Source organism: Ascaphus truei, chromosome 5 (assembly GCF_040206685.1).
Source record: "Ascaphus truei isolate aAscTru1 chromosome 5, aAscTru1.hap1, whole genome shotgun sequence".
In the NCBI taxonomy this organism is placed as follows: domain Eukaryota; kingdom Metazoa; phylum Chordata; class Amphibia; order Anura; family Ascaphidae; genus Ascaphus; species Ascaphus truei.
The window spans coordinates 38,549,045-38,575,631 of NC_134487.1; the positions used below are offsets into that span (position 1 = coordinate 38,549,045).

A 26,587-nucleotide genomic window follows, 5' to 3' on the forward strand; every position below is an offset into this window, starting at 1 on the left:
CCGCTGATCAGCATTTTCTTTGCATTTTAATTTTGTTTACTTTAAAGCAGCAGTTCAAGCAACGTGTGTGTTTTGTTTTTAAATCAGTTCTGTACTATGAGAAAATACTTGTAGCATTTAAAAAAAAAAAAAAAAAGGCTATTTTTAAAGACATTTTTAATGTTTCTAATGTAGGACGCATTTCCAAAGTGACAGCCCCTTCCCCTTCTGATAGGCTATGGCTCTTGAGACCTGTCCTCTCTCTAGCAGTGCACCAATTGTATCTAGTAACTGGACAGTCAATCATATTCCAGGAACTAGATTGCCCACAATGCTGTGCAAGAACTGAATTAAATAGACCCGAGCAAGCGATCGATTACAGGAGAACAGATCGATCTGCAGCTTAATCACTTGTCAGTGTGCAGACTGTATTGATGCACATATTGAATGGGAAAAAATATACATATTTTCTTAAAAACGTCAGCTTGAACTGCAGCTTTAACGGATCTCCTCTTGCCTTTTACAAAGCTGTCCACCCCCCCCCCCCCCCAATCCGATCAGAAGATGAGATATAAGCGTTAGCAATACTCCTTTCCAACTGTTACTTTTTTATTATTATTATTATTTGTAAATGTGAAGTATGTAACAATGTATTTCTACATTCTTGCCTAAGCTGGCAATTGTTTGGTGCTCCTGTTATAAATCTAATTGTGTGCCTAACATAGCTGCTTCAGTCTGTGAAACATAGCGGCTACAATGTATCCTTATATTACTACGGTAACATGATCTATTGTTACAGTTTACAGCCTTAACTGCTGGGAACATAGGTATCAAATTATTACAAACAAGAAAGTGTTGCAAGGATGTTGCACTGCTTGGGAGGTGAGCTAAAACCTGCTATAGAAATCAAAGGATGCGTTAAAAACTCATTAAAATGCATTAAGAGTTGAATAAAAAAAAGGTCACTATTATCTAATACTACAGAACTTTAAAAAAAATAAAAACCCAAAACCATAAAATTACAAGTTTTGCTGCTTTAAGTGTCCGGGAAGTTGAAATGGAGCAAAGTGCAGTGTAACGGTTACCATTGTAACCCTAGAAGCTAGAGATTAAGAAAACAACCATTTTTAACACAAAAGGACATGCGCGGTGGGTGTGCAAGATACTACAATTAGGAGTTGCATTCATATAGGCTTCTTGGGGGTTGTTTGCTGCTTTAAGCCATTCTCAAGTGCATAATATTATTTAGTAGAGGAAATTGGGCACCGCAAACACTGGATGTCGAGGCTGATCTTGGATAATAAAAAATCACTTTATTGAGGCATGGACGCCAATGTTAAAAAGCACAAGGTATCCCCTGACGCGTTTCTCGCCTCTCAGGGCGTTTTCTCAAAGGTAATATTACCTGACTTTCCAATGGTTGAAAGGTTAATGCAATACACTAGCTAACTTTAGGAGTAACCAACAAATAAGAATCCATGCACCTGCATTATTATTGTTGGGTCACTTTCAAACCCAAATCTGTTAATTCTGTGCTGTTTTTATATTTCAGGCTCCCCCTGGCGGCTAACATTTTAATTTCTCTTTGTAATGCAAGGGATGGCTACACTGGGCTCAGTGGCACAAACTGTTTTCTCGGCCTAGGTAGTGACAATAGCAAAACTGCCGTCTACTATAAATGGCTGGCTTAATAAAGGGGAAATACGGACAGAACATGAATCCAATTTTCAATTGGATGAAAATTCATTGCATTAAAAAAAAAATACTTCCTGTCATTGTTCTAGGCATACAAAGGTTTGTTCCAGTTAGAGCAAATGCTGACTGCTTTTTCTCAGAAATCAGTTCAACCGTGACACCATCAATGTTTACATTATATACACAGTGTATTGTGAAATAAGTGATAAAAGGCGCAAACGACTAAAAATAATAACAATTGTGAATAAATCTATGAAAAGTGATATATGATGATTAAAGTCCAACCACCCAGCTCAAACCTCACTGGTGGGACCTGTTTCACGGGTTCCAAGGATTCAAGTATTTTTCTCAAACATCCAGGGGGAGCATATGGGGAAAGAAATACAAATTTAAGTGCAGACGTTTCTATATATCCTTCCACTTTATAGAAATGTCTGCACTTAAATTTGTATTTCTTTCCCCATATGCTCCCCCTGGATGTTTGAGAAAAATACATTATATACACACACACACACTTTATTTTTTATTTTTGTGGGCCTGGGGGCTGTTTATATTTTGCACTTCGTACTCCTATCATAAATTAACCATCCTCCACATAGTTATCTTTTTTTCAGTTTCTCCTTTTTTTTTTTTTTTTTTAAATAAGTGTGAGAATAGTTGATTTATTCATGCAAAGCGATTTTAATGTTTTTGCAACTTGTCAACATTAATGTCCCTGTCCTCTCCGTGCTTTATTGTAGTTAATAACAGAAAGACGGTACTCAATAAGCAACGGCCATGTAACTTTTTTCTTATAATACAGGATTGTAAATGTTCTGTTATGTCTTTTTGTTTCTTTTCTTTTAAGATTCTTAAGCAACAGCCTACTTGTTACACATCTTTATTTGAATTTTACATTTTTCTTTTTGCCCAACCCTTTCCCCCTGAATTTCTCAGGCTAGGTGTACATAAAAAGTAGCACACTTTTTAGCAAACTCTTCCTAATTTAGTGAAGCATAATCATTAATGGGAGTGCTAGCTAAAGTCACTTCAATAGCACGAGTCCATGATTTAATGAGGATGGTCCTGTAAATATATCTAGGACTGTGGACAACCTCTTAAAATAGGGGGAAGTAAATATTAGAAATAATGAACAAACTGCATTTTTAATGTTTAATATGTAAACATTCAGACACAGGGTAGGAGCAAGGAAAGGCTGTTAAAATAGTGTTTGTACTAAATATACCTATCATTTTGTTTTTTACTGTGGGAAAACGTAATTTTTCTTTTGAGGTTATGGATGATACTACTTTGGGTGTTATACCCAGAGATTCTCCTCTCTTCCCCCCTCGCCCCCCACCATGCTCTGGTAAAACTGTTTAGCACCACGTAAAAAAACCCAGCCATCTACCAATCAGTTTTCTGAGTTTTTTTTCTTCATTTTAGTCCTTGTCCTTAATCACTGAACCCAAATGTCATGGTATGATAACGTTGAACCTGCAGGCCTCAAACATATCCTTTTTATTAAATAACTCACTCTTTATAAAGTAGGCCTGATAATTATTAGCATCAGTGCTATCCCTCTAAGTATGAAGGGACAAAGATCAGGTCTTTAAAAAAGGCATATTGAACATGTCGTCTGTAAGCGCCAACGTATTAGGGAAGTATTCACCACTTGCCCCACGTCTGCAATATGGTGAGGGGTTACTTTGTGGCAGTATTGTAGTGAGACATACATTTATTTTTGCCATGTCTGATTTGGTGTAAACTCCTCTGACTTGATATTTGCGTGAAATGTAAGTCACTTGTTTATCAAGATTACATTTGGAGCACTTTTGTACTTTTTTTCTGCATGCATTTTGTTGGGTCCTTTTGTGACTTAACAGTTCAATTACCAGCTGTAGGTAAGGTGGAATGTACCTTTAAGAGACACTACATGGCTGCTGCCAGTGATAGCATATACATATATGCTATACAACTAAAACCTCGGAATGATTCTCCATTGTCTGTTCATCATACTTCTTTTACTGCTAATAAATATGCCGCTTACATGGTGAGCACCAGTTGGACGATATTCCATATCATGCATACTCCAGTGCAGGCTGACCTTCTTTGTAACATGCTATTTAAATGCATCTTCTACGATAAGTAAATGTTTCCATGTGACTTTTGTCTCAGACAAGAGAAGAAAGAAAAATGGAAGCTATTCTTCAAGCATTTGCGCGACTGGAAAAAAGAGAGAAAAGGAGGGAGCAGGCATTAGAAAGAATCGGCACAACTAAAACTGATTTCAAAACCGAAAACAAGGATTTACAGATCCTCAGTGAATCGGAGCTCATTCAGGTAATAAAGGGGAAATAATATGGTGCGTGTGTTTATATGTGCGTGTGCGCACGTGTGTATACAGGGCTGGGAAATCCCAGTCACCTAAAACTTCCCTCCTGGCGCCTGTGCTGCGTTGCTGACTGACCTGTAAGTGACTGCAGTGCTGCTTTAAGCAGGATAGGTTGCGCTCGTAGCAGCGGTGACTGGCAGGTCAGTCAGCACTTCGCAGCTAATTCTGTCCGGGGGGGGGGGGGGGGAAGCGAGATGCAAGAGCAGAAGGGGGGGGGGGGAGGAGTGTGCTCCGTGACTATGCCTGCTCCCAGTGCAGCTTAACTTGTGGGAGGGCAGGCCTGTTCTTAGACACAGGCCTATGAGGCCTGGACCTAGGGTGGCACATTTCGTGGGGGGTGTTAATATTTTATTTTTTTACTTCATCTCTTCTCTCACTTCGGTTCTGGGATATCCTGCACCAAATTTGCCTTTCGTTTTTATTTAGTATAAGGCAGTCAGCAAGACTGTGGTTGGAACCACTTCTATTGCACAAGGTTTAATCATCCTAATCAACATCACCTGTACTAGCGCTAAATCTTGCACTACGTGTGTGAGAAACGCCTACAAAATATCAATGTTGTTCAACCATTGGGAAAAAGAATAAAGGGCCTCATGCAGAGAGCAGCGCTAACAGGTTAAGCGGCATGTATTGGCGAAATCTGCCTTTAGAAAGGCAGAAAATGGCGAGTTTTAAAAAAAAGCGCCATTTTTTTTTCTCAGAATCTCGCCGCGCGGCTGGAGAGAACATAAATCTCTCCAGTGTTGAAAACGGCCGTATTCAGAGAGCCGCGAACGCCATCTAGTGGCTGTTCGCTGCAAAAAAATGGCGCGATTTTCAACATTTTCCTTCGCCAGCAAGAAGCTGGCGCTCGGCGGCCGGTGGGGGAGAGAGAAAAAAAAAAAAAAAAAACGATTTTTTTTCCCCCCCCCCCCCCACTAGTTTCAACAGCGCTCATATCTCTGGTTGAAACTCTCCATATGCAGAAAGGATTCTAAATGCAGTTTTATGCCCTTTCTGCATATGGAGAAAAAAACTCTCCATTACAGTTACTTTTTATTCCCCTCTCCAATTTTAAATAGCGCTGCTCTCTGCATGAGGCCCAAAGTCCTGGCACAAATATCATAAAGAATACCAGTCCTGCCAAAGAAGTGAGGAGAGTTGAAGAATGGAGTGTAGGACAGTCCTGTTTTCCACAGTTCTCTTCTTTATATGGAGTATTCTTATGTTTCTATCCTTTTGTCAGAATATTCTGCGAGGAAAAAACACAAAAACAAAAAACCATTGCGTAGTATCTTCAGGGCAACGAATACACCTTTCCCCTGCCACTAGCTACTTACAGCAAGGCTGTAGGAGATAGACCTTGATTAGCATCTTTGGTGTTGATTCCAGACATAGCATACACTGGATCACTTCGCTCACCGTCTTGTCTTCAAAATATTTAGTTGACAAACGTAGCTGAAATAAACAGGCATGTAAGGATAAAATCCTTTCTGTGAATGCAGCAGAGAGGCTGGTGATGTCAGGAACTCCACTCAGGTTAAACACTGTGTTCACAATCACTGAAGTTCCCTTGGTAGAAAGTGAACTACACAGTCCCAATAGCCTTGAATAAGGATTTGCAGCACATGCAGGAGAGTAAAATGTCCTTACTTCAGACAGACAGGGAGATCTGTTCAGAGACCCTCACCCTACCGGGTTCGTCTGTGAAAGACTATTGGGACTGTGTAGTTCACTTTCAACCAAGGGAACTTCAGTGATTGTGAACACAGTGTTTAACCTGAGTGGAGTTCCTGACATCACCAGCCTCTCTGCTGCATTCACAGAAAGGATTTTATCCTTACATGCCTGTTTATTTCATCTACGTTTGTCAACTAAATATTTTGAAGACAAGACGGTGAGCGAAGTGATCCAGTGTATGCTATGCCTGGAATCAACACCAAAGATACCAATCAAGGTCTATCTCCTACAGCCTTGCTGTAAGAAGCTAGTGGCAGGGGAAAGGTGTATTCGTTGCCCTGAAGATACTGCGCAATGTTTTTTTGTTTTTGTGTTTTTTCCTCGCAGAATATTCTGACAAAAAGATAGAAACATAAGAATACTCCATATAAAGAAGAGAACGGTGGAAAACAGGACTGTCCTACACTCCATTCTTCAACTCTCCTCACTTCTTTGGCAGGACTGGTATTCTTTATGATATTTGCGCCAGGACTTTATTCTTTTTTTTCCCAATTGTTGTCACAAGTCACAGGATAGACTTGTCATTTTGCCCTAAGGCTGCCATCCCACAATTTTATATTCCACTGTTGTAATTGGGATTATATCACTTATGATTAGGTTGTTTTGCAACTATTTTTATCACATTGTAGTTTAGGTTAAGCACAAGGTGTAATATTTTCTATAGTCGTTGTTCAACCATGGTCGTGTCACTTATGTCAAAGACTAACATTAATGGAGTCTTTTATTTAACAACTAATTGTCATTTTAGTGTATTGCTTTTAGAAATAATGTTTGCATTTCAAGTAACAGATGAAGATGCATTTTAAGACATTTTCTCCTTTGTGGTATGTTGGCGTATAATGCAGGAGCATAACTATTGAATACTATGTTATGTGGGGGAACAATAAGGCCTGCTACATCTGCATTAGGGACTCTTGCTTTTAGATATTAATTTATATTATATATTAAGAGCATTTTGTGTACATGAAAAATGATTTTGTGCACACTATGACCTATCCCTAAATACTACCAAACAAAGCCTCTTCTTAGGCACAAATGTAAGAGTACACCCAACACAGTTATGTCTGCCCAGCTGCCTCCCTATGCAGAGAAGAGTGGTCCTCAACAGAACTACTGTCCCTATTGGTGTATGACAGCTAGACCGCTAAACTGATGAGGACCGGTAATCAATAGCCACATATTTAAGAATGCATCCGTTGTTGTTTTGTATTTGGTTTTTGATTTTGAGATGTGTGGTTTTATGTTGCAGCGTGTTTCGTTTTAAGTGGAGCAAATATGAAATACGTTAATGTCTCCACATTTTGAAGCGTAAAAATCATAAGACTTGTTGCTCTCAATACTTTTTGCTCACACTTCTACCATTGCCTATACTAGGAACCGGTGAAAGAGGAAACTGCCAGCAAGCCTACTCCTGCCAAAATAAATCGCACCAAGCAGAGGAAAAGCTTTACTAGGAGCCGAACTCACATTGGACAACAGCGTCGCCGGCATAGAACCATTAGCTCCTGTTCCGATATCCAACCTTCTTCTCCAGACGTGGAGGTTACCTCACAGCAAGTCGAAACGGAGAATAATGCACTTACAGAAGAGCCTAAAAGTGAAAATGCTGCTGCTGCTGCTGCTGCTGCTGCTGCTGATGTTGCTGATGTTGCTGACATTGCCGATGCTGCTGATGATGCAGATGTAGTTACAGAGATTGAATCCTCTGCACAAATTAAATGTTCGGCAAAGTACCCGAAAACAAAAAAGGTATGTTTCCCATGGTAAGACATCCACCCGCATTGTGACCTTTTGATATTCTGTTACACACACCACAATATTACACACAAGCCTACGTTTATCATGTGTAACACGGGGCCTTCTACTGCTACAAGCGCTGCTTTAGTTTATTACAAAAATGAATTAGTCATCTTTAAAAGATTTGATGGCAATATGACAAATTCAAAGGGACATAAAATATTTCAATATTTTATGGTCTTTTAACAATTGTAGAGCTGTGTAACTTGTCTGCTTAGTAAGGTTGCAATTTGATGTATTTTCTCTTGCTGCTGCATCTAAATGTGGCATATTAAAATGACTCCAAAGCACTCTTACTCTTAAAAAGCTACACACTGTGCTTTTCTATTGTAAATTTGATTTTGTTTTTCTGAGGGCTAATTTATTTTTATATTGTGTTCTGATTAAAAAGGTAATGCTAAGTGTTTGTTAAGTGACCTGCATTTTCATTAAGGAAAGGAAAATTATTAGGATTTTCATCATTGTCAAAAAATACAGTGACGTGTTTTGTAATGAAGAGAAAAAAAAAGTTAATACCCAACCCAAGTGTAGTTCAATTTTCTTAAAGCAATTTAAGCAATTCAAAAATGCGTAAATATGACATCCTAGAAAATATTCTGTTTAGATGTAAATTAAATGTATGTTTATATAACAAATAAAAAGCTAAAATCCTCATTGTATTGAATTGTGGGATTAAATATATATATATTTTAAAAACACAGGAAATGATTACAATTCCTGCTATGCGCTGTGATTGACATGCAAACTAACAAATGTATTGATGAGAATGTGTCTGATGGCATGCTTGCTACATGTTTCCCTTCTGAGCGTGTACCCTATGAATAATACATACATTGCCATTCTGTTTGCAGTCTTGCGTAAGCACTTGTGTGGCACTTCAAAAATGGAAGGACACTCTTGTTACAGTATGTATCAAAGGCAGTTTCGTGATTTCTTTTTCCACACAAGTTTTTAATCTGTGTCCTAAAATGTATAAAATGAGCATAAACTGACGTGAAAATTAATTGAAGTGTAATAATAAAAAAAAACAACCCATAGCTTACTTATGTTGCCATAGCTGGATAGTGGTAGTTAGAATTTTATTAGCCACACCTTTTAATCATGTGCAAAATAAAGCAGTTTTAAGAACAAATCATTTTATGATGTCAAATTCCATTAAGTTAACACATATTAGGATCTTGCATTTATGATGAATCAATGTAATAGTGATTAGAATATCTCAAGTGGGTGCAATTATTAAAAGAATAGTTTGAAGGTTTGTGATCAAGTAAAAATTCTACTATTAACATGTTATTTTGAAGTTCCTTTTGCTCAGCGGTTTAATTGCATTGTATGTAGCATTTACTTTAAGTATAATTAGATTGCCATCATGTTATATCTATGGGTTTAAATGCAAAAGGCAAGCCATGTTCAGTCCCCGGTTGGGACTGCTTCTTTTCTTGCTAGTTACTGATGGGGTCCTCCATTTGAAAGCTTTTTAGAGGAGTAACACAAACAAAATGGTCTCCTTTTATTTCTAGTCTTTTAATGTAAACATCTTCTACCTTATGCTCATATAGCTATTAAGGTTTCTAACTGGAGTTTTGCTCTCCCACATTTCGAAAGTAGCACGTTACCTTTTAAATGTGATTTGAAGCCAAGAGGTTTATTTTTCTTGTTTTGCTGGCCTAATATACAGTATATGTAGTCAATTTGGCCAGTATGATACATTCATAATGTATCAGTGAAGCCTGTTAATTACACCCATTTATACTGTTAATCATCCTTAAAAGCTAATTTTTAAGGAAAATTGGTTAATTATATATGCAACTGTCATTTGTAATATCAATTGGTTGTTTGTATTAAAGATCTTGTACAATATATTAATCTCATTAAAACATTGGTAATGTTTTTTGCAGAGTTAACTTAAAGTCCTTGAAATACACAAGTTTGTGCTATTTTCAATTTGTGAGCACACACTGAACTTTGCAGTCCTATAAGGCACAAATCACTTTAAAATTGTGTGTATTTATATCTGGTAAACGATTCTTCTCTGGCCTTTTTGCCACTTTGCCTAAAGACTACTTTAACTAGTAGCACCCTGGCCCTGTATGTATTAACCCCTGCTGTGCCAGAAGTGCCGTGCAATACTTAAGACTGTCACTGTAGGGCTTGTCCCCTTGTCAATCCAATCTAGAAATATAGTTTACATGTCTGCCAAAGCTGTATTTTGATACGATCATATCTTTGTAGTTGAAAAGCAGCTAAAGGACTTCTTTACATTTTAGTACAGTGAAACTGTAACGCCTCTTTTGGTAGAACGTCGGCAGGGCAATGTGTTTCAGGAGAATAAGGGCTAAAAGTAAAATAACAAGTAATGTTCTGTTTGTTTTTTTGTTTTTTAGCATTTGGTGAATGAGTGGTTAAGTGAAAAGCACGAGAAGCCTGGGAAGCACGGAGACAGTTTGTTGGAAAGACCTCTGCGTATAACTACGGACCCTGAAGTTCTGGCCACACAGTTGAATTCGTTGCCAGGTCTCATATACAGCCCACATGTGTACACCACTCCGAAGCACTATATTCGCTTCACGTCACCATTCCTTTCAGAGAAGAGGAAGAAGAGAGACTCTGAGGAGACGGTTTCTGGCTCCTGCAAAAAGGTATTAAAACCAATAACCATTTGTAGCTAGCAATAAAGGAACAGAATTGTGCACAGTATGTCACTGATTCTCAGTTCTAGTTACCTTCAGCAATACTTCAGCTCTATCTTGTAACATTAAAAGTTTTTCATTATTGTGTGTGCTCCAAATACAAGTTTCATAATTGCAGTTATCACAGCTGTTAGGGCCATAATATAGTGCGCGCGCGGCACTTATAATTGGCTGTGGTTAGCCAGCCGTTCTTTACTAGGACCGCACGCGTGCGCACGGCAGTGAGCGTGGAGCCAGCCGATCAGGGGAAAGACTGAAAAGTATGTTTTCGCGCTGCTACCCATTGCGCGTCACACACTTTTACCCAATCTGTGTGTGTGTGTGTTCATATAGATGTTGGTAATACAGGAATTAGATGGACTTTATTTCACATGTGATAGCCCAGTGAGTACAAACAGCTCTATATGCTCTAAAACTGCTCAAAACATCTTGTGCTACCCTAAAGAGCTCACACTCTATTTCATGTGAGAGGAGCTGAGGGACATTCTCAGGCAGACTGAGCTGACCCAGGTCTGAAGTTTGGGCCTTTTAGTTTCTGGAAACTCCTCTCCAGGATCTGAGCGTCTTCTTAACCCATTTTGTTCTGCAGGGTGTTTGTATTTTTAACTTGTTCAGTGCCTGCGTGTTTGCAGTAAGTCAACTCCAACCCTGAAGTAATATAGGAAATCTGTCTCTGCTGTTAGTGATGTGACACAATCCTTTTACTGTCTCCTGTCTGTGGAGTGTGTGTGTGTGTGTGTGTGTGTGTGTGTGTGTGTGTGTGTGTGTGTGTGTGTGTGTGTGTGTGTGTGCGCGCGCGCGCAGGGAGAGGGGGATGGCCACGCCTACCCATGCGCGTCATAGCCACGCCCATTTGTCGCTCAGAGCACGGAAGTCTATACACACAAAGTGTGCTTCACGTGCACGAGCGCACCAACTATAAAACGAGCTTTATACAGCAGTTCTAACTAACAGGGCAAACATGTAGTGCTATATGCATTGTTTTGGTTGTATGAATTGAAAGTTGTATTCATAATATTTAAAAATGTGTCAAATATACATCAAATTAAGACTCGTGAAGGTGTTACATGGCTGAGATGAGTGACCGTATTTCCTCTATTCTGTGTCGCCCTGCCTTTAAACTGAAACCTAAAGAAAACGCTCAAAAGAAGGCTGATGGCTAATGTGGTGTTTTGAATGTTGGTGGAATAAAATGCTCTGATATGATATGATTTTGATATTTAAGTAAACCATTGCCAAATTTGTAGTGTAATCATACTGCTCTCTGTTTGTTTTATTAGCGGTGGTTAAAGCAAGCTTTGCAAGAAGAACATTCGTTACTAATGGATCCATTTGATTCGCCTGCTCAAGACCGATCTCAAAGTCCCATTACGTTTAATGAAAATAAATGCCATCTTGTAATGAATGGCAGCTGTCCACTATCAGGTGGGATAATAAAATCTGAGATATTTTACAATGTTAAATATTTCATACAGACTTAAACATTAACAAAATGAAGTGCCATAAATCTAATCTTAAAACACAGAGTAATTTGCATATATGGCAAACTGTGTTCCACAGCAGACATGTTTTTCATCGTGCTCAATGGACAGAACATCTTTTAAATGCTTTTGTATGCATTTGTTGGATAGACTGAAATATTTTGTGTATATTGCATAGCTAAAGCTTTATAATGGAAGATTGTTGGCATGGTTTAGGGCTCTCTAAGGTTTTCTGTAGAAATGGGTATTCCAACACCGTATGTACTGGGGAGCAACAATTTTATGTAATAGAATCTAGTGCAAACTTGAGAAGGAGATATGGCAATGTATATTTATTGGTAAAATACTTTACAACTAGTCCCCACAGCCTCTGTGGGAGCGCAAGGCGTATCTTTGACATCACTGGAATGTTGTTCTTGCTGGGCAGTGAGGCGGTAAGTCTGCAAGAGCAGCAGCAGGGTAGAAATGGTGGCTAGAAAAAGGATGGTGGCAGCTCCCCAAAACAACAAATAATAAATGTAAAGTGCTCTTCACTAATAGAAAGGCATCTTTAGCGGCCCGCTACACACTAGAAACATACGTGAAATCTGGCGTATGTACCTGTATATGTTTGCTTTTTTTTTTTTTACCCTCCTACATTGTACAGTTTAGTATGTTAGCAGAAGCACACACGCCAATCTTTTGGATTGCTGTTATTGAGTGCCCAGACTTCTCCTTTACTATATCTATATATCCTACTTACAAGCCTGCCAATCTAGACATTCAAGTAGTCCGTTTTTATACTGAGTGTCTTCATTTACCAGCAAGCAAGTGAATTGTCAAATAAGTTCAGTAAAGGATATGGTCTCTAAATACTCTTCAGACGTTTCAGGTGCCATATATGGCTGTAGTATTGAACAACGCACCAAATGTTTACTTTCAGTTTTAGTGGACAGCTCTTATGCAACTAGATTGGATCTTAAGCTCTATAAGACGAGTGGCCAACTCCAGTCCTCAAGTGCCACCAACAGGTCAGGTTTTCAGAATATCCCTGCTTCAGCACGGATGGCTGTCTGAATTGGGGATATCCTGAAAGCCTGTCCTGTTAGTGGCCCTTGAGGACTGGAGTTGGCCGCCCCTGCTCTATCACGTGTCCATCATACAGTTAATATACAATTTACATACAACTGAAAGAAAGTGGAAGCACAGCTGTATACATGGGAATAGAATATTTTGCCTTTGCTTAGTAAAAGATTTGTGTAAGAAACAAGTCACTTGATAATTGCACCTTACAGTAGATTCTTTGCTAAACATTACAGCATATATTTTTTTTTCAACCACATTTTTATTGGTTACTTTTTTATCTTGTAGATTTAACAACTCCATTAAAAAAAAGAAGATTGTATCATTTGTTGGACTGTACTTATTCAGAAAATTCGACACCTACTCCTTCTCCTTACGCTACGCCTACACATACGGATATTGCTTCCACAGACACATCTCTGTTTGCTACTCCTCCCAGGGCAAAATCAGAGGACGAAACATGTCGGAATGGTTGCAAACCGATATATTCACCGGTTACTCCTGTAACTCCTTGCATCCGTGGAAATCACATACATTTCGAGGTAAGCTGCTCTACAAATTCTGAAACGCATGTGGTTCATAACTCACTTAATTAGTCACACTGCTTTTAGCCATTTCTGTGTGGCCAGAAATAAGCCTGTTTATCCCCTTCAGCTGCTAGAGATGTGTTTCAGGCTGACTAGCATTGAAGGGATTGGGATAGGACTTATTCAAAGTGTGTTCTGATAGATCAAAGTTGTTTTTTTTTTATATATATATATATATATATACAGGTAAACCCCGTTATAGCGCGGTCCTCGGGGCCCACCCCGAGACCACCGCGTTAGTAACGGGGTCGCGCTAATTTTTTTTAAAAAATGGCCGCCGCGCGCCTGATCCTTAACCACGCCCCCCTCCCTCCCACTCCAGCCCGGCTCCCGCTCCCTACAGACCGCATATCGCGTCTGTGTCTGTCAGCGCCCCTCCTGTCTGCAGTGCGGGAGCACTGACGGAGGGAGCGGGGCCTTAGCCTTAGTTTGTTCACACGCTCAGGAGTTCCTGGACTTTATTATACCTACTGACTGCAGCTAAATGATGGTGTTTCACCACCAGATTCCTTCAGGCTTCTGCTATTACCCTCCCTATCATCTATTGAGGGACTGTTTGGTTTCACTGCTAGCACGTGACTGGCCGGTCTAGTGAGGGGAAGGGCACCCCCCCTCGTCCCGACACCCCCCTCCTCCCGACACCCCCCCCCCTCCTCCCGACACCCCCCCCTCCTCCCGACACCCCCCCCCTCCCGACACCCCCCCTCCTCCCGACACCCCCCCCCCTCCTCCCGACACCCCCCCCTCCTCCCGACACCCCCCCCCCCTCCCGACACCCCCCCTCCTCCTGACACCCCCCCCCCTCCTGACACCCCCCCCTCCTCCTGATGCCAGCTCCGCTCCGATCTCAGCAGCCGACACCAAAGGTAGGGAGGGGGGGAGTGTGTGTAGTGTAGAGTGTGTGTGCGGTGTATAGTGTGTGTGCGTGTGCGGTGTATAGTGTGTGTGTGTGCGCGGTGTAGAGTGTGTGTGTGTAGTGTAGAGTGTGTGTGTAGTGTAGAGTGTGTGTGCAGTGTAGAGTGTGTGTGCAGTGTAGTGTGTGTGTGTGTGTGTGTGCAGTGTAGAGTGTGTGTGCAGTGTAGAGTGTGTGTGCAGTGTAGAGTGTGTGTGCAGTGTAGAGTGTGTGTGCAGTGTAGAGTGTGTGTGCAGTGTAGAGTGTGTGTGCAGTGTGTTTTTTTTTGTTGTTTTTTTTAAACGGGAGCCACGTGAAAACCGTGTTATAACCGATTTCGCGGTATAACGGGGCGCGCTATAACGGGGTTTACCTGTGTGTGTGTATGTATATGTGTATATATATGTGTGTATATATTTAAAAAAAAAAAATTATATATATAATTTTTTTTTTTTTTAATTGTGATTTGATATTTGTAATCAACCAATTTAACAAATTTGGCCTAGTCCACTTTATCAGAATTAGTGGTTTGTGTTATAATAGGCCTTGATAAAGCTAATAAATGCTGAGTAGAAATCTCTTTTCCTTCTTCAACAACTTAATTATTTTGTTATTTTTTTGCCTAACGTTAACATTAAAATAGGAAAATTTATTTTAAAGTATGTATTCCTCAAGTTAAATGGTTTAATTTATTTTCCATTTTTTTAATGAAATAACTTGCAGAGCATTTCCTCACCTGATAGTTCACCAGAAGTAACCCGAAGATCTTGCTGTCAGGAGGTAAATCCTTTAAAAACTTTTCTCTAAACACATTGGGTGGTTGTCATTACAGGTATTTAATGCATTTCCATTTAATGGTGTAAATTCAGTGCTGAGTTTCTCAAAAAAAACAAAAACTAATGACTACTTTTGGGGTGCGTTCAAAATTCCAACTTATTCCAAGTCTTGGCTAGTGTTTGGATATTTATAACGAAGTGCTGCGTGGCTCCTAAATGCACTCCGTTCTGTTATAAGAAATAAGCAACTATTCAAAGTATGAACGTTTTTTCCGTTTCTGAAACCCACGCCTTTACTGATTTTATTCATCTTTATCATGTGTAAATGTTGTGGGGGTTTTAAATATCTGTTTAAAACACCAACACATTTTACATCACGTAAAAAAAGATTAAATGAAACCATTAAAAAAAAAAAAAAAACTGATCATGAATTGAATGGCATTTTAGGGATAGTGTGAACTGTCCCAGTGCTGGAGAGGAGCAGAGCTTCATTCAAGTGAAGGGGACTAAAATCGTCCCCAGCACTGGGAAGCCTGCGTAAGGAATAGCGGTATAAGTCTAAAATCGAAGACATACAATTTTAGGAGAGAAATAAAACAAGACAACATTAGGAGAGAATTGAGAAGGCCTCTTAAGTGAGTTATTAGGCTGCTTTTTAACTGGTGGGTGAGTCACATTGTGCAGAGCAAAGTCCCTTAGCTGATGTGAACTTAATAGTTCATTAAACTAATTCGCCCCCCTCCCCCCCATGTAAAATAAATTTTTCAAGAAACACCCCAGAAGGAATAGTTTGGGAAAAAATGTGCAGTGTATTTTAATACTGCTCTCTTCTTTGCTCACAGGGTAGCGATCGAGCATCTACAGCTTTGGCACAGAATCCAGTTAGAAATTCTAATGTGGCTGAAATGGGTCTGCAAGAAATAAAGACTATTGGTTATTGTAGCCCTCTGAGTAGGACAGATGGGAGCCGGCAGTGCCCTGCAGAAAAGGAAGCTGCACCAGACCTCCATTTGGGACTCGATGTGACTGAGGCATTGCAAACAAACGTGGAGCCCCTACCCCAGGATAGGACTGATTCAAACAGCCAGCAGGAAACTGCTCACTGCGGACGGGGCACCGTGTATTCTTCTACTTGGATAAAAAGCCCAGACAGAACAGGTGTGAATTTCTCATCCATGAATTCTAATTTGAGGGATCTGACACCTTCACACCAGTTGGAGGTTGGTGGTGGGTTCAGAATGAATGAGTCGAAGTGCCTGATTCAAGAAGATTCCCGGGGCATGTTTATGGATGCTTCTGTTTTTTGTGCTTCAGAAGAAGGACTTATGTCTGGTTTTGGAAGATCACTTAGTGCTGATGGTGTGATGGATGGAAATGGAACTCTGCATAATCCTCCGCAAAAGAAAAAGGTGATGGCTTTTGTTGTTTATAAGGAGTGAAAAGTTTTCTTGCATTCATAATTCCATTGAAGGATTACTTACAAGATATAAAGAGTTGACAGAAAAGTATAACTTTAGCGACATTGAATTGGGTTTCAGAACTGTCTCAATTAAAAAAAAGAGAGAGAGACTGAGACTCTCTGACAGGTCTGTAACCCTGCTTTTCACCATTATCGCCTAGCATGCAGTGCTTCCACTGCAGCAAGGGATTCTGGGAAATGACATGCAAATGAGCACACACCTTTTGCCTCAAATCCATTTTTACATGCAACCCTTATAAGCTTATGCTTGCTGCATTACACAGCTTTCAGCACAGTCTGGGTTTTGATGCATAGCCAGTAAACCTACTTCACAGACAGCTGTTTCGACCTTTTGGGTCTCATCCGTGTGAGGCTGGTTGTACTGGCTTTGCAATTTTATGGCTGGGTAGGTTTCACCACATTTAGATAACTTATGGTGGGTGAAAAAGGTGACACAAAACCCTTCACCGTAAAGCATATAGCAAATAGAAATATCACATGTGTGCACATTCATAGATATAGAGATATTGATAAGGCTGTCCACTGTTTGCAAACGAGATGTTGAATCCTTGTGCACACTAATGAAGCTGCTTAGCTGTTGGTATCTCTCCTTTTTGACCAAATCATAAGAGCTGCCCTGGTTGGTTTCCTGAATCCCTTTGCCTTTAACAAGCATACAGAAAGAAGAGACCGGTGTTGGCAGCAATAACATTGATAATCTGTACTGTCGCACAGACGTCAGATGTGTCTTCCTTTTATGATCATTCCCCTTTGTCTAGCACTCAATATGTAGATATCTAAGAATACATTGAAACATTGGTTGCGTTCTGATTGTGTGATTAAATATTTAGAAAACAATTTTGTTTTGTTTAGGTATCTTTGTTGGAATACCGGAAAAGACAGCGAGAAGCAAGGAAAAGTGGCTCCAAACCTGAGAGTTTCTCTCTGGTCCCATTATCTCCCCATCCTGACGGAGGAGGAAGTCTAGCTGGCAACTGTCCTGCCTCCGAGAACTGTGGCAGCTCTACTGAGAGTGTTGATCCACCTGAAAATGTGGCTACTTTAGCATTACCACTGCCACCGGAAGTCCAAAATGATGCTCCAGAGGAGGAGATGGACCACAGTTGTCCAGCCAAGGACACCTCCAGTGAGAAAAATGACCCAGAGGTTCAATGGTAAGACCTTTCTTTACTTGTTCTTGCCTTCACCCTGAGTGGCTTTTAACTGGTGTCAAAGTATTATTGTATTATTCAACCTGAAAGCCATATGACGTATTCTACAGTAGTTTATTATCCGTATCAATTTAATACAGAATCTTAAATTATTGAGATGCTCAGGTGAATAACAGCGAGTGCCTAACATTAGAATAGAAGCCATGTGTGTGCAGGGGTGCGCGAACTGGGAAGCAAATGATTTTTTGGGGAGGGCTCGGCAGATGCAGAGGCCCCGTGCTCTTCCCCGAGGCATTTAAATGAAATGCCGGGTGACCGCGCGATGCCTCTGCAACCTCAACTTGCCAGGATTCAGCCGGCTTCTGGTCACGGCGCCATGACAGCACGGCGGCAAATGACATGGCGTGGTGTCATGACGTTGCGGGGTCCCGTGACCCTCTGCATCATTTGATGCCCGGTCACTGGAGAGGGGGGCGCGAGCGCTGGGGCGGGTACACATGGGGGGCACAGCAAAAAAACTTTGCACCCCATATCTTGTGCTTTTACCTTCTGCTTCTGGCTTCTTGATTTGATTAGGTGCATTGCATTGGCCATGTCGAGTCGGCAGAACGCCAGGAGTTTTTATCATGTTCCTTAATTCTTGCATCTGGTTCATCTCTTGTGTTTAGTAGAGATCGTCATTTTTTTTATTTATTTTTTTACGGCAAGCGAGTCCACACTAGAAAACATGTACCACTTTGGTGTCCATGTCCTGTTCTTGCAGCCATTCCTTTTCCAAGGTTCTTTTTTACTTGGTGCTGCAAGGCGGCCATATATAGGACACACTATCCATCTGGTTGAGGGGAAATGTGACATGGGGAAGACCCAGGATTACATGTGTTCATTATTTTAATATGCAAAAGCTGCTGCAGTGAAAACATTTTAATGATTTCTTGCAAAGAAAAAATAAGTTTATTTTAATCTAGACCATTTAACCCTGATTCATTAGGGCTGCTGCTTTAAAAGAGGTTAATGTCTTAAATTGTTTTAATGAACATTTTTTTGGTATCATGGGATTTAGATTACAAATTATTTTTGCACCAACTACCTAAATTTATAAGGCGGGAAGGGGGAATGGCAACTTTGTTGCTAAACACTGAGTAACATCTACACTACATTCTACACATTTTATGTTCACGCTTACATTTCTTACAGGACTGCTTCAACCTCTGTGGAACAGGTCAGAGAGCGAAGTTATCACAGAGCCTTGCTGTTAAGTGACCACAGGAAGGATAAAGACAGCGGTAAGTTGGATGATTGTGGTGCAAAAGATTTACCCAACTCTCTTCATAAATCACCCCCTCTAATGTATTTTGGGTGCTCTTCCTCTGTAGGAGGAGATTCACCTTCCTGCAGCCCATGTTCTGTACCATGGTCACAGTCTCATGTTCAGTCTTCACCTTCATCTCATTCACATCCCATTGCCCAGCTGCAGCATACACTACCAGCCCCTTCTGTCAGTGAGATATCAGAAGGTCAGTAAGCAGGTGATGTAATACAAGGCATGAACGATGTAACACTACAGCCTTTTAGGTACTAGAATGGGGTACAGTCTATGTTTTCAGGAACTAAGAAATGGTTTACCCAATTTTCTTGGTATGTATGTTATGCCATCCTATTATGTGGATGTTTATATTTTGGTTGTTAGACAGCTTCCGTCTAAGGGGGTTATTAATTAAACTGTGGTTGTGCAGATCAGGGCATTTATTGCACAAAAACTCCCATGATGTCAATGTGAGTGACTGTGATGGGGCCCTAACGGGCACTATCATAGTTTAAATATAACCAATTAGTGGGTTATTCAGTAGTCGTTCCCAACTGTGTATAAAAAGGTGAAATCCAGGGGAAAAGCTGTCAGGTTTTTCTATGATTTGAGTAATGAATTCCCAAAACTTGTTGCACAAAATCTACTAAATGAGCTTATCCTAAAAGTAGTTAGGTTAAATCTTACAAAATGTGAAAAGGCTTGAGCATGTTACAGATTACAAACCTTAAGAGATCTGAGCTGTAATGGTTTAAAAACAAATATGTACATAGCACTTTTTAGATGATAAACTTGAAACCGTGTGTGTGATATCCTTACATTACAGAATTGAGCTATACATTGTTGCTCACCAGTCTTTCCATAATCACTTGCTTTGTTGATGTAGGTAGACTTTGTCACTCTCTGCGCACGTGTGTGACTTCCCCCCCTCCCCCTCTCAGATGATCATGGGTGTAACCTTTAATTTTAACACGCCTTTAGAAAGCAACAGGTTTCATAACTTCATGTATGCTAGGGTTGTGTGAGAAATACATTGGGGCGTTATTGAGGTAATCTGAGGGGTCAAACTAAGACGGTTAAAAGTTAGGACACTGCCAGTCTTTCCTGACTCTTCTGTGCACAGTAGAGTGACAATATACATATATTTATTTGATCTATATTGTATAATATTGCATGAGTTTTTAGTTTTATTAAATCAGAATTGGAAAGTGCTGTTGGGTTACTCCTATCATTGCTTGTGTGTAAATGGATACCCGGCTTTCCATCACCACTGTGCTTGTAGGCATGTGAATAACTATTTTGTAGCACATGCAAAAACTCCACTAACTTTGTGGCAGGCTTTCAAACATGCATTGCAGTAAAATAGGTGCGCAAGTATTAGGAGGAGAAACACTTGCTGTTCACTCTGATTTATTTTTTTTAATTTCATTTTAACTTACCAGTCCAAGCAATAACTTACTTACATTTTTTTTTAAAATAAATATGTTCTGTAGATAACTTATTAAAAATGGCATTGAGTTGCATTTTAAAATGAGTTAATATACTGAGCATTCTTTGATTTCTATAGCAGGTTTAGCCCACCTCATCAACAGTGCAAGAAATTTTTAACACTTTCCTGCTCGTGATAATTTGTTGCCAATATTTTCAGCAGTTTGAGCTGTAAACTAAGGCCTCGGCCAGGCTCCCTGCTGGCGTGCTGAGGCTCAGGGAAAGCGGGTGCTTTCCCTGGCCTTGCGGTTGCTTACCGCACGCGCCGTCAGGGGGCGGGCACATCACTGGCCATGGGCGGGCCAGTGACGTCACGGAGCTGGTTCGCCCACATTGAGCAAACCGCTTACGTGACCAGCCTGTCGCGCCGGCAACCGGGGGAATTTTAAATTCCCCTAAGACCTACGCTTCCGCGCGCTTGCGGAAGCGTAGGCGAGCCCCTACGAAAGTCGCTCTAATTGCGGCTGTAGGGGCTCAGTGCTGAGCGTGAGCGCGCCTCAGCGCGCTTCCGCCAGCAAGCAAGTAACATGGCCCATGTCTAACAGTAGATAATGTTACCCTAGTAATATCAGGATACATTATAGCTGCTGAGTTACATTAACTGAAGGATTGATTTTAAACTGAAAGTCAGCCATTAAGTGAGCCCTGGGAAACATGATTTTGCTGATCAATCATGGGAGAACTAATCAATTGTCAGCTTAGGTAATTTGTTTTCAATAAAGGTAATCAAAGGCTGCATATATTTTAAATAAAAAAACAATTTTTTTTTTTAAAAAACTGCTTGGATTGCCTCTAAGGCTGGGATCATATTGTGTGCGATAGAAATAGAATGCGGGGAGCACAAGAAGAGAATGAACAATACTTAGTAACAGTGGTGCACTGATAAGAGAAATTAGAGCTCTCAGGGTGCATGTATACATGGATGCGTATATGTACACATACATACTGTACTCACACGGCCGAGTGTGAGACTAACTCAGAGTGGGTTCTTTGCACACAATAGTGCCTCCTTCCCTCAGCAGCAGAGTTATACCTCTATATGGTGTATACGTGGACAGCCGGCGCCCTCACACTAAACCCAATGAGGATGACGGACAGCCGCATAGGTGTAAAAATTGCAGAATCGTACTGTGTGTAAGTGATGAAAGCGGCTGCGTGCACCAGAGACGTGTTTTACATGTGTGTAACTCGTTACTCTTATTTGTAACAAATAAATTGCAATTTTTACACCTTCTATGCGGCTGTCCGTCATACTCATTAGGTCTAGTGTGAGGGCACCGGGTGTCTATGTATACACCATATAGAGATCCAGAAGTATAACTCTGCTGCTGAGGAAAGGAGGCACTACTGTGTGCAAAGAACCCACTCTGTGAGTTAGTCTCACACACGGCCCAGTGAGTATAGCATTTATATATGTGTATTATTTTTATTTATTTATTTTTTCCACACACCCATCATTCTGAGAGCTCTAATTCCTCTTATCAGTGCACCACTGTTACTAATTATTGTTCATTCTCTTCTTGCGCTCCCCGCATTCTATTTCTATCGTTCCACGAGGGTCAAGGGAGGATCGACTTTTTGGGTTGGGCAGCAACACAATACCGGGCCAGTATTGCACCATTTGGGTTTCATCTGTTTAGAATTTACATTTCAAGACACTGACTATCAGACTTATTAATTTTCATTAGAGGGAGCGCCCCAGATATTCCCTATCATACTGTGTGCGATGGCGCTTGCACGCGCCAACCACAAATTGCAAGACCCTTTCAAGGCCGCTTTTAGTGCACGACGGAGCGACCGCGTTTGGAAAAGACAATGTCTCTTTAAGCGGCCGCATCACGTGAGCGATTCAGCCAATCACGGCGAACCAGCTCTGTAACATATCCGCACCCTGCCACGCCTCATCGCAGCCAGTACTGTGAGCAGGGATCACTTGTGCTGCAGCCACGCGGCACGGTACGAGCTCGCACTCTCGCTAGCAAGCGGAGTGTATGAGCGCTGCTTAAGGCCGTTCCCTTTTATTTAAAAAGCATGGATTCAATAGCTGGAATTGGAAAATCAGATATGCATTTTTTGATTGGTGCACTGCTAGAGAGGGGGCAGGACTCGAGACAGAGCCTGTTTCAGAAAAGTAAGGGGATGTGACTTTGTAAATGGTTGCTATAGAAACAAAAATGCGTTTTACGTTAGAATTCTATACATTAAAAATGTTTTTAATTATTTAAAATGCTACAAGTATTTTCTCATAGTACAAAACTGATTTATTTATTTAAAAAAAAAAAAATACACGTAGGATATTGCATGAACTGCAGCTTTAAGGTGATTGGTAGTGAGTTCCTATTAATGACATTTGTAGCAAGGTTGCAGAGTGGTCCTGGAGGAAAACATTTAGCCTTCCGTCCTCATCAATTAAGAGACATTTTCAGGCACCCGATGTTTGCAATAAAGATATTGCAGTTTTTGTTACATCATATCTAACTTTTTGGACCCATACTGGACTTCATCAGGGTAAGTCATTGACAATTTCGGCCCAAGACATCTGCCACTGATATGATGTAACCAATAAACAGCAAGTGTCTTCATTGCAAACATTGTGGCGTGCTTGCAAATTACTAAATCATGTGACCAATACATTTACTGGCCAGGATGTACCTATTCAGCCAGATAGTGGGAATAGAAAACAATTTAGATGAACTGCACAATTTACACCTTGGGCTACCAAAGCTTCTTGGAAATGTAAAATTAAGTTTATGATGCAGTGAAAACCAGAGCAACAAAATCAAATGTTTTCTTCCTAGCAGTGGGTTTTGTGGTAATGGTTGGAGTGGGTTAGAGGGCATTAGGAACCGCAGTGTTCTTAGTATGGGTATGATGAATCCAATAATGCAATAATTTGTTGGATCTCTGTTTACGAAGTAATAACATGAGATGCTTGGGATTGTGTGGTCACAATCATGCTTGGTTGACTGGAGAGGTAATTACTTGGCATAACAATGTTATAGATGTGTCATGCTAATAAACGGGAGGAGGGTGAGGAGGAACTGTGAAACTATGTGAATGGTTTTGGTCTACTTGTACGAAGTAGATCTAGATCGCATAACATTTGTGGGTTTGCAAATATTTTTTTTTCTCTCCAGACCCTGACACAGAAAATGGAGAGTCTTCAAATGCAAAGGAATGCCAGTCACCTGATATATCCCCACAAAAGTGTACAAGTCCCTCCAAACAAAACAAGGTAACAATCATTTTATCAGAAACAGTGTCTGATTAACAAAGAGGACGCCGCACCCACAAATACACGTGGTCTCGGTTTAGGGCCTCTCAAAGTATGGCGGCACATATTGACACAAATATTGTACAATGTTCCCCTTCATCATGAATGTGACAAAAGGGAATAGTCTTCCAAATCATTGTGCTAAATTTGTGAAAATGTATGCCAAAATGAACAGGGAAAATATTATGTAATCTCAGATGATATTTTAAACTTTGCATAATATAAATTACAGCGAGAACTTCAAGGTGTTGTTCCTCTTGCTATTTTACCTTTTCTTTCCCTGCAGCCTTGTTCTGCTCAGTCTCATGGGAAAGCTTCATTGAAGCTAGATACTCCCCAGGAAACCACAGTGAACGCATCGGTGACTGATCCTGCAAACACTTCTTCTAAATCGGAGCCACAGCAGAAACCGTTGGCACTCTCAAAGCCCCTCCTTGCTCAACCTCATTCACAGAAGCTGCCTTCTACACCTTTAATGTTGCATTGTCCTTCTTCCCCTCATCTAGAACATCCCGCAAAGTCATCTACTCCACACACCCCTGTACAGCATGGTTATCTTTCACCAAAGCCTCATTCACAACAGTTAGGGTCTCCGTATAGGCCGCATCATCCGCCGTCTCATCCGGTGGGAACACAACAGCGAGAAACTCATGTAAACTTTTACCCAGTGGCACAAACTATTCAATCTGGTAATCTGCAACCATCTGCTGGACAGCTGTTTTCCCAGGCACAGGCAGGACAATGCTCAACGGTTTATAGTCCCTTTAATCAACAGACTGTGACCAGCAGTACTGCTCCCCCTCCGCCTCCCCCTCCCCCCACTACAAATTATTATCAAAACCAGCAGCCCTCTGTAAACTTTCAGAATTACAGTCAGATTAAAGGAAACATCCCCCAGCAAGCTGTGTTTACACCTGGCCCAAATCAAGCCCACCCAGCCACCACAGGGCAACCAGCAATTCAAGGACACCATGTGAATTCGGGACTTTACTTGCCTTCCCAGAGCACTGTTGTACACCTCCAGACTACACCTTCAGGAGTTCCCCCCCCTCCTCCCCCCCCTCCTCCACCTGGACCATGTTCTCACCAACAGCATCCTGTGCCACATGTGGCTGGTCCAGTTCATGCAGTGCCGGTAGCCAGTGTCTCCCACATTCATTCACAAACTTCAGGGCACCATTTACCACCACCTCCCCCACCACCACCTGGCCCAAGCCCACACCATCCGCACCTTCAGCATGCAACGGCAGGACACCAAGGGCTGCAAGCGCAACACCAGCATGTTTTAAATGCAGCTCCTCCACCACCGCCTCCCCCTCCGCCTCCCCCACCACCGGCATCAAATGTTCTGGGTGGTTCTGGTCATCACTCGGCATCAGCACAAGTGTTGCATATACAGATTCACCAGGGACCTCCACTTTTCCCTTCAGGTGCTCATCCAGGTGTAACATCATACTCAACACAAACTCCTCTTCATAACTCAGTGGGACCTGTGCCACAACACCAGTCTTCTGCAACAGGACCACACCACCCACTTCCTGGCCATGGCTCTCATATTCAGCCGCAAGGACCAAACAGTATTGCAACAGCTGCAGGGTTCTGTCCGCATCCTGGCTCTGTGAGTCTCCCCCATGTGGTGCAAGGACCTCAACAGGCATTGACTGTGCCTGGCCAGATACCTATTCACAGACCACAGGTGCCACCAACTTTCCAAAACAATTACCATGGCTCTGGCTGGCATTAGATTTGGATCCCTTGCGCTTAAAACATTTTTAAAATGTTGTGTAAAAAAAAAAACCTGTATATTTTATATGTACCTTATAAAGGTACTTTTTAAAGCTTGTACATGAAACTTTGTATAAATTCAAATACCAGTGCGCTTTCATTGTATCCTCCCCCATTTTTTCATTTTCAAGTCTGAGAACTATGTGCTTTTAAGCCAGTATTGAGTCTATATACCAAGTAAACATTCCAGTTGTGTTTTTTAAGCAGTGTAGTCGATACTGCATAACCTGTACATTTCTTGTTGAAGTTAAATTAATTTAGTGAATGTTTTCTATAGTACGTTTTATACATGTGTAATTAAAATACACAGGTAAGTGATGGCACTAACAGGTTTCTCTTTAATTTCTCTGCGCATATAGATGGAAAACACAATACAGGTTTCAATGTTACATTGCTCCTTTCTTTCATTGGTTATTTACAAAATTGTAATTTAATGTATAGTTCTGTTTTAACAACTTGACTTCTTTAGAAGTTCTGTAAATACTGTATTTTGCTTGTATATTGCTAAAAGCTTCCACCTCATTTGATAACGCATTGTACATAATGTTTTTGCAAAAATTGTATGATCTTTGTGGAAGTAGTACAGTATATGACATTTAATTTTTGTAATATACTGTCACATTGCAGCACTGGTTGGGCATTTTAATTAATGTTAATAAATCACAATTATGTCAGTTTTATCAGGTTAGTGCTTTCATACATTTTACAAAGACTTAAAGTTGATGCATAAATACAGCACTTAAACTGTACATTAAAATGAGTTGTCAGCACTTTTTTTCTGACTATTTCAGAGTGCCTTTTTTGTATTGTTGTTTGTTCTCCAGCACTTCACAATCTGATGACTTTACATCTTTGAGTCTAACATATGTATGGTAAACGTGTATGTCTTGTAACATCTGGCATATGTTAATCCATGGAGTCAGTTTAATTTGAGGTCTACTATCAAGTCAGGTTTTCAGGGCAATACATACCCATGTTTTAATTATGGTAAAGATTGGTTTAATTTAAGAATGTTTTGGAGAAATATTGAAAACCTGGCCTGTTGGTAGGCCTT

The 26,587-nt window shown here is 40.7% G+C and overlaps 1 protein-coding gene across 9 annotated transcripts in view; it reads left to right on the forward strand.

Annotated features, from left to right (window-relative positions):
- Window positions 1-26,323, forward strand: part of KMT2E (lysine methyltransferase 2E (inactive)) — a 43,355-nt gene extending 17,032 nt beyond the window's left edge. For 3 of the 9 annotated variants that reach the window (XM_075599662.1, XM_075599660.1, XM_075599663.1), the window contains 13 exons: window positions 3,832-3,996; window positions 7,142-7,516; window positions 8,416-8,469; window positions 9,949-10,203; window positions 11,535-11,679; window positions 13,086-13,339; window positions 15,000-15,056; window positions 15,895-16,461; window positions 17,385-17,686; window positions 18,878-18,966; window positions 19,057-19,197; window positions 23,612-23,709; window positions 24,035-26,323. In XM_075599662.1, the coding sequence (XP_075455777.1) occupies window positions 3,832-3,996; window positions 7,142-7,516; window positions 8,416-8,469; window positions 9,949-10,203; window positions 11,535-11,679; window positions 13,086-13,339; window positions 15,000-15,056; window positions 15,895-16,461; window positions 17,385-17,686; window positions 18,878-18,966; window positions 19,057-19,197; window positions 23,612-23,709; window positions 24,035-25,492 (3,960 nt within the window). In that variant the 3' untranslated portion in view covers window positions 25,493-26,323. Of the gene's footprint in view, window positions 1-3,831; window positions 3,997-7,141; window positions 7,517-8,415; window positions 8,470-9,948; window positions 10,204-11,534; window positions 11,680-13,085; window positions 13,340-14,999; window positions 15,057-15,894; window positions 16,462-17,384; window positions 17,687-18,877; window positions 18,967-19,056; window positions 19,210-23,611; window positions 23,710-24,034 lie in introns of those variants that run through there. The other 6 variants (XM_075599666.1, XM_075599667.1, XM_075599665.1 and 3 more) reach the window with 5 other exon arrangements.
- Window positions 26,324-26,587: the final 264 nt, after the last annotated feature.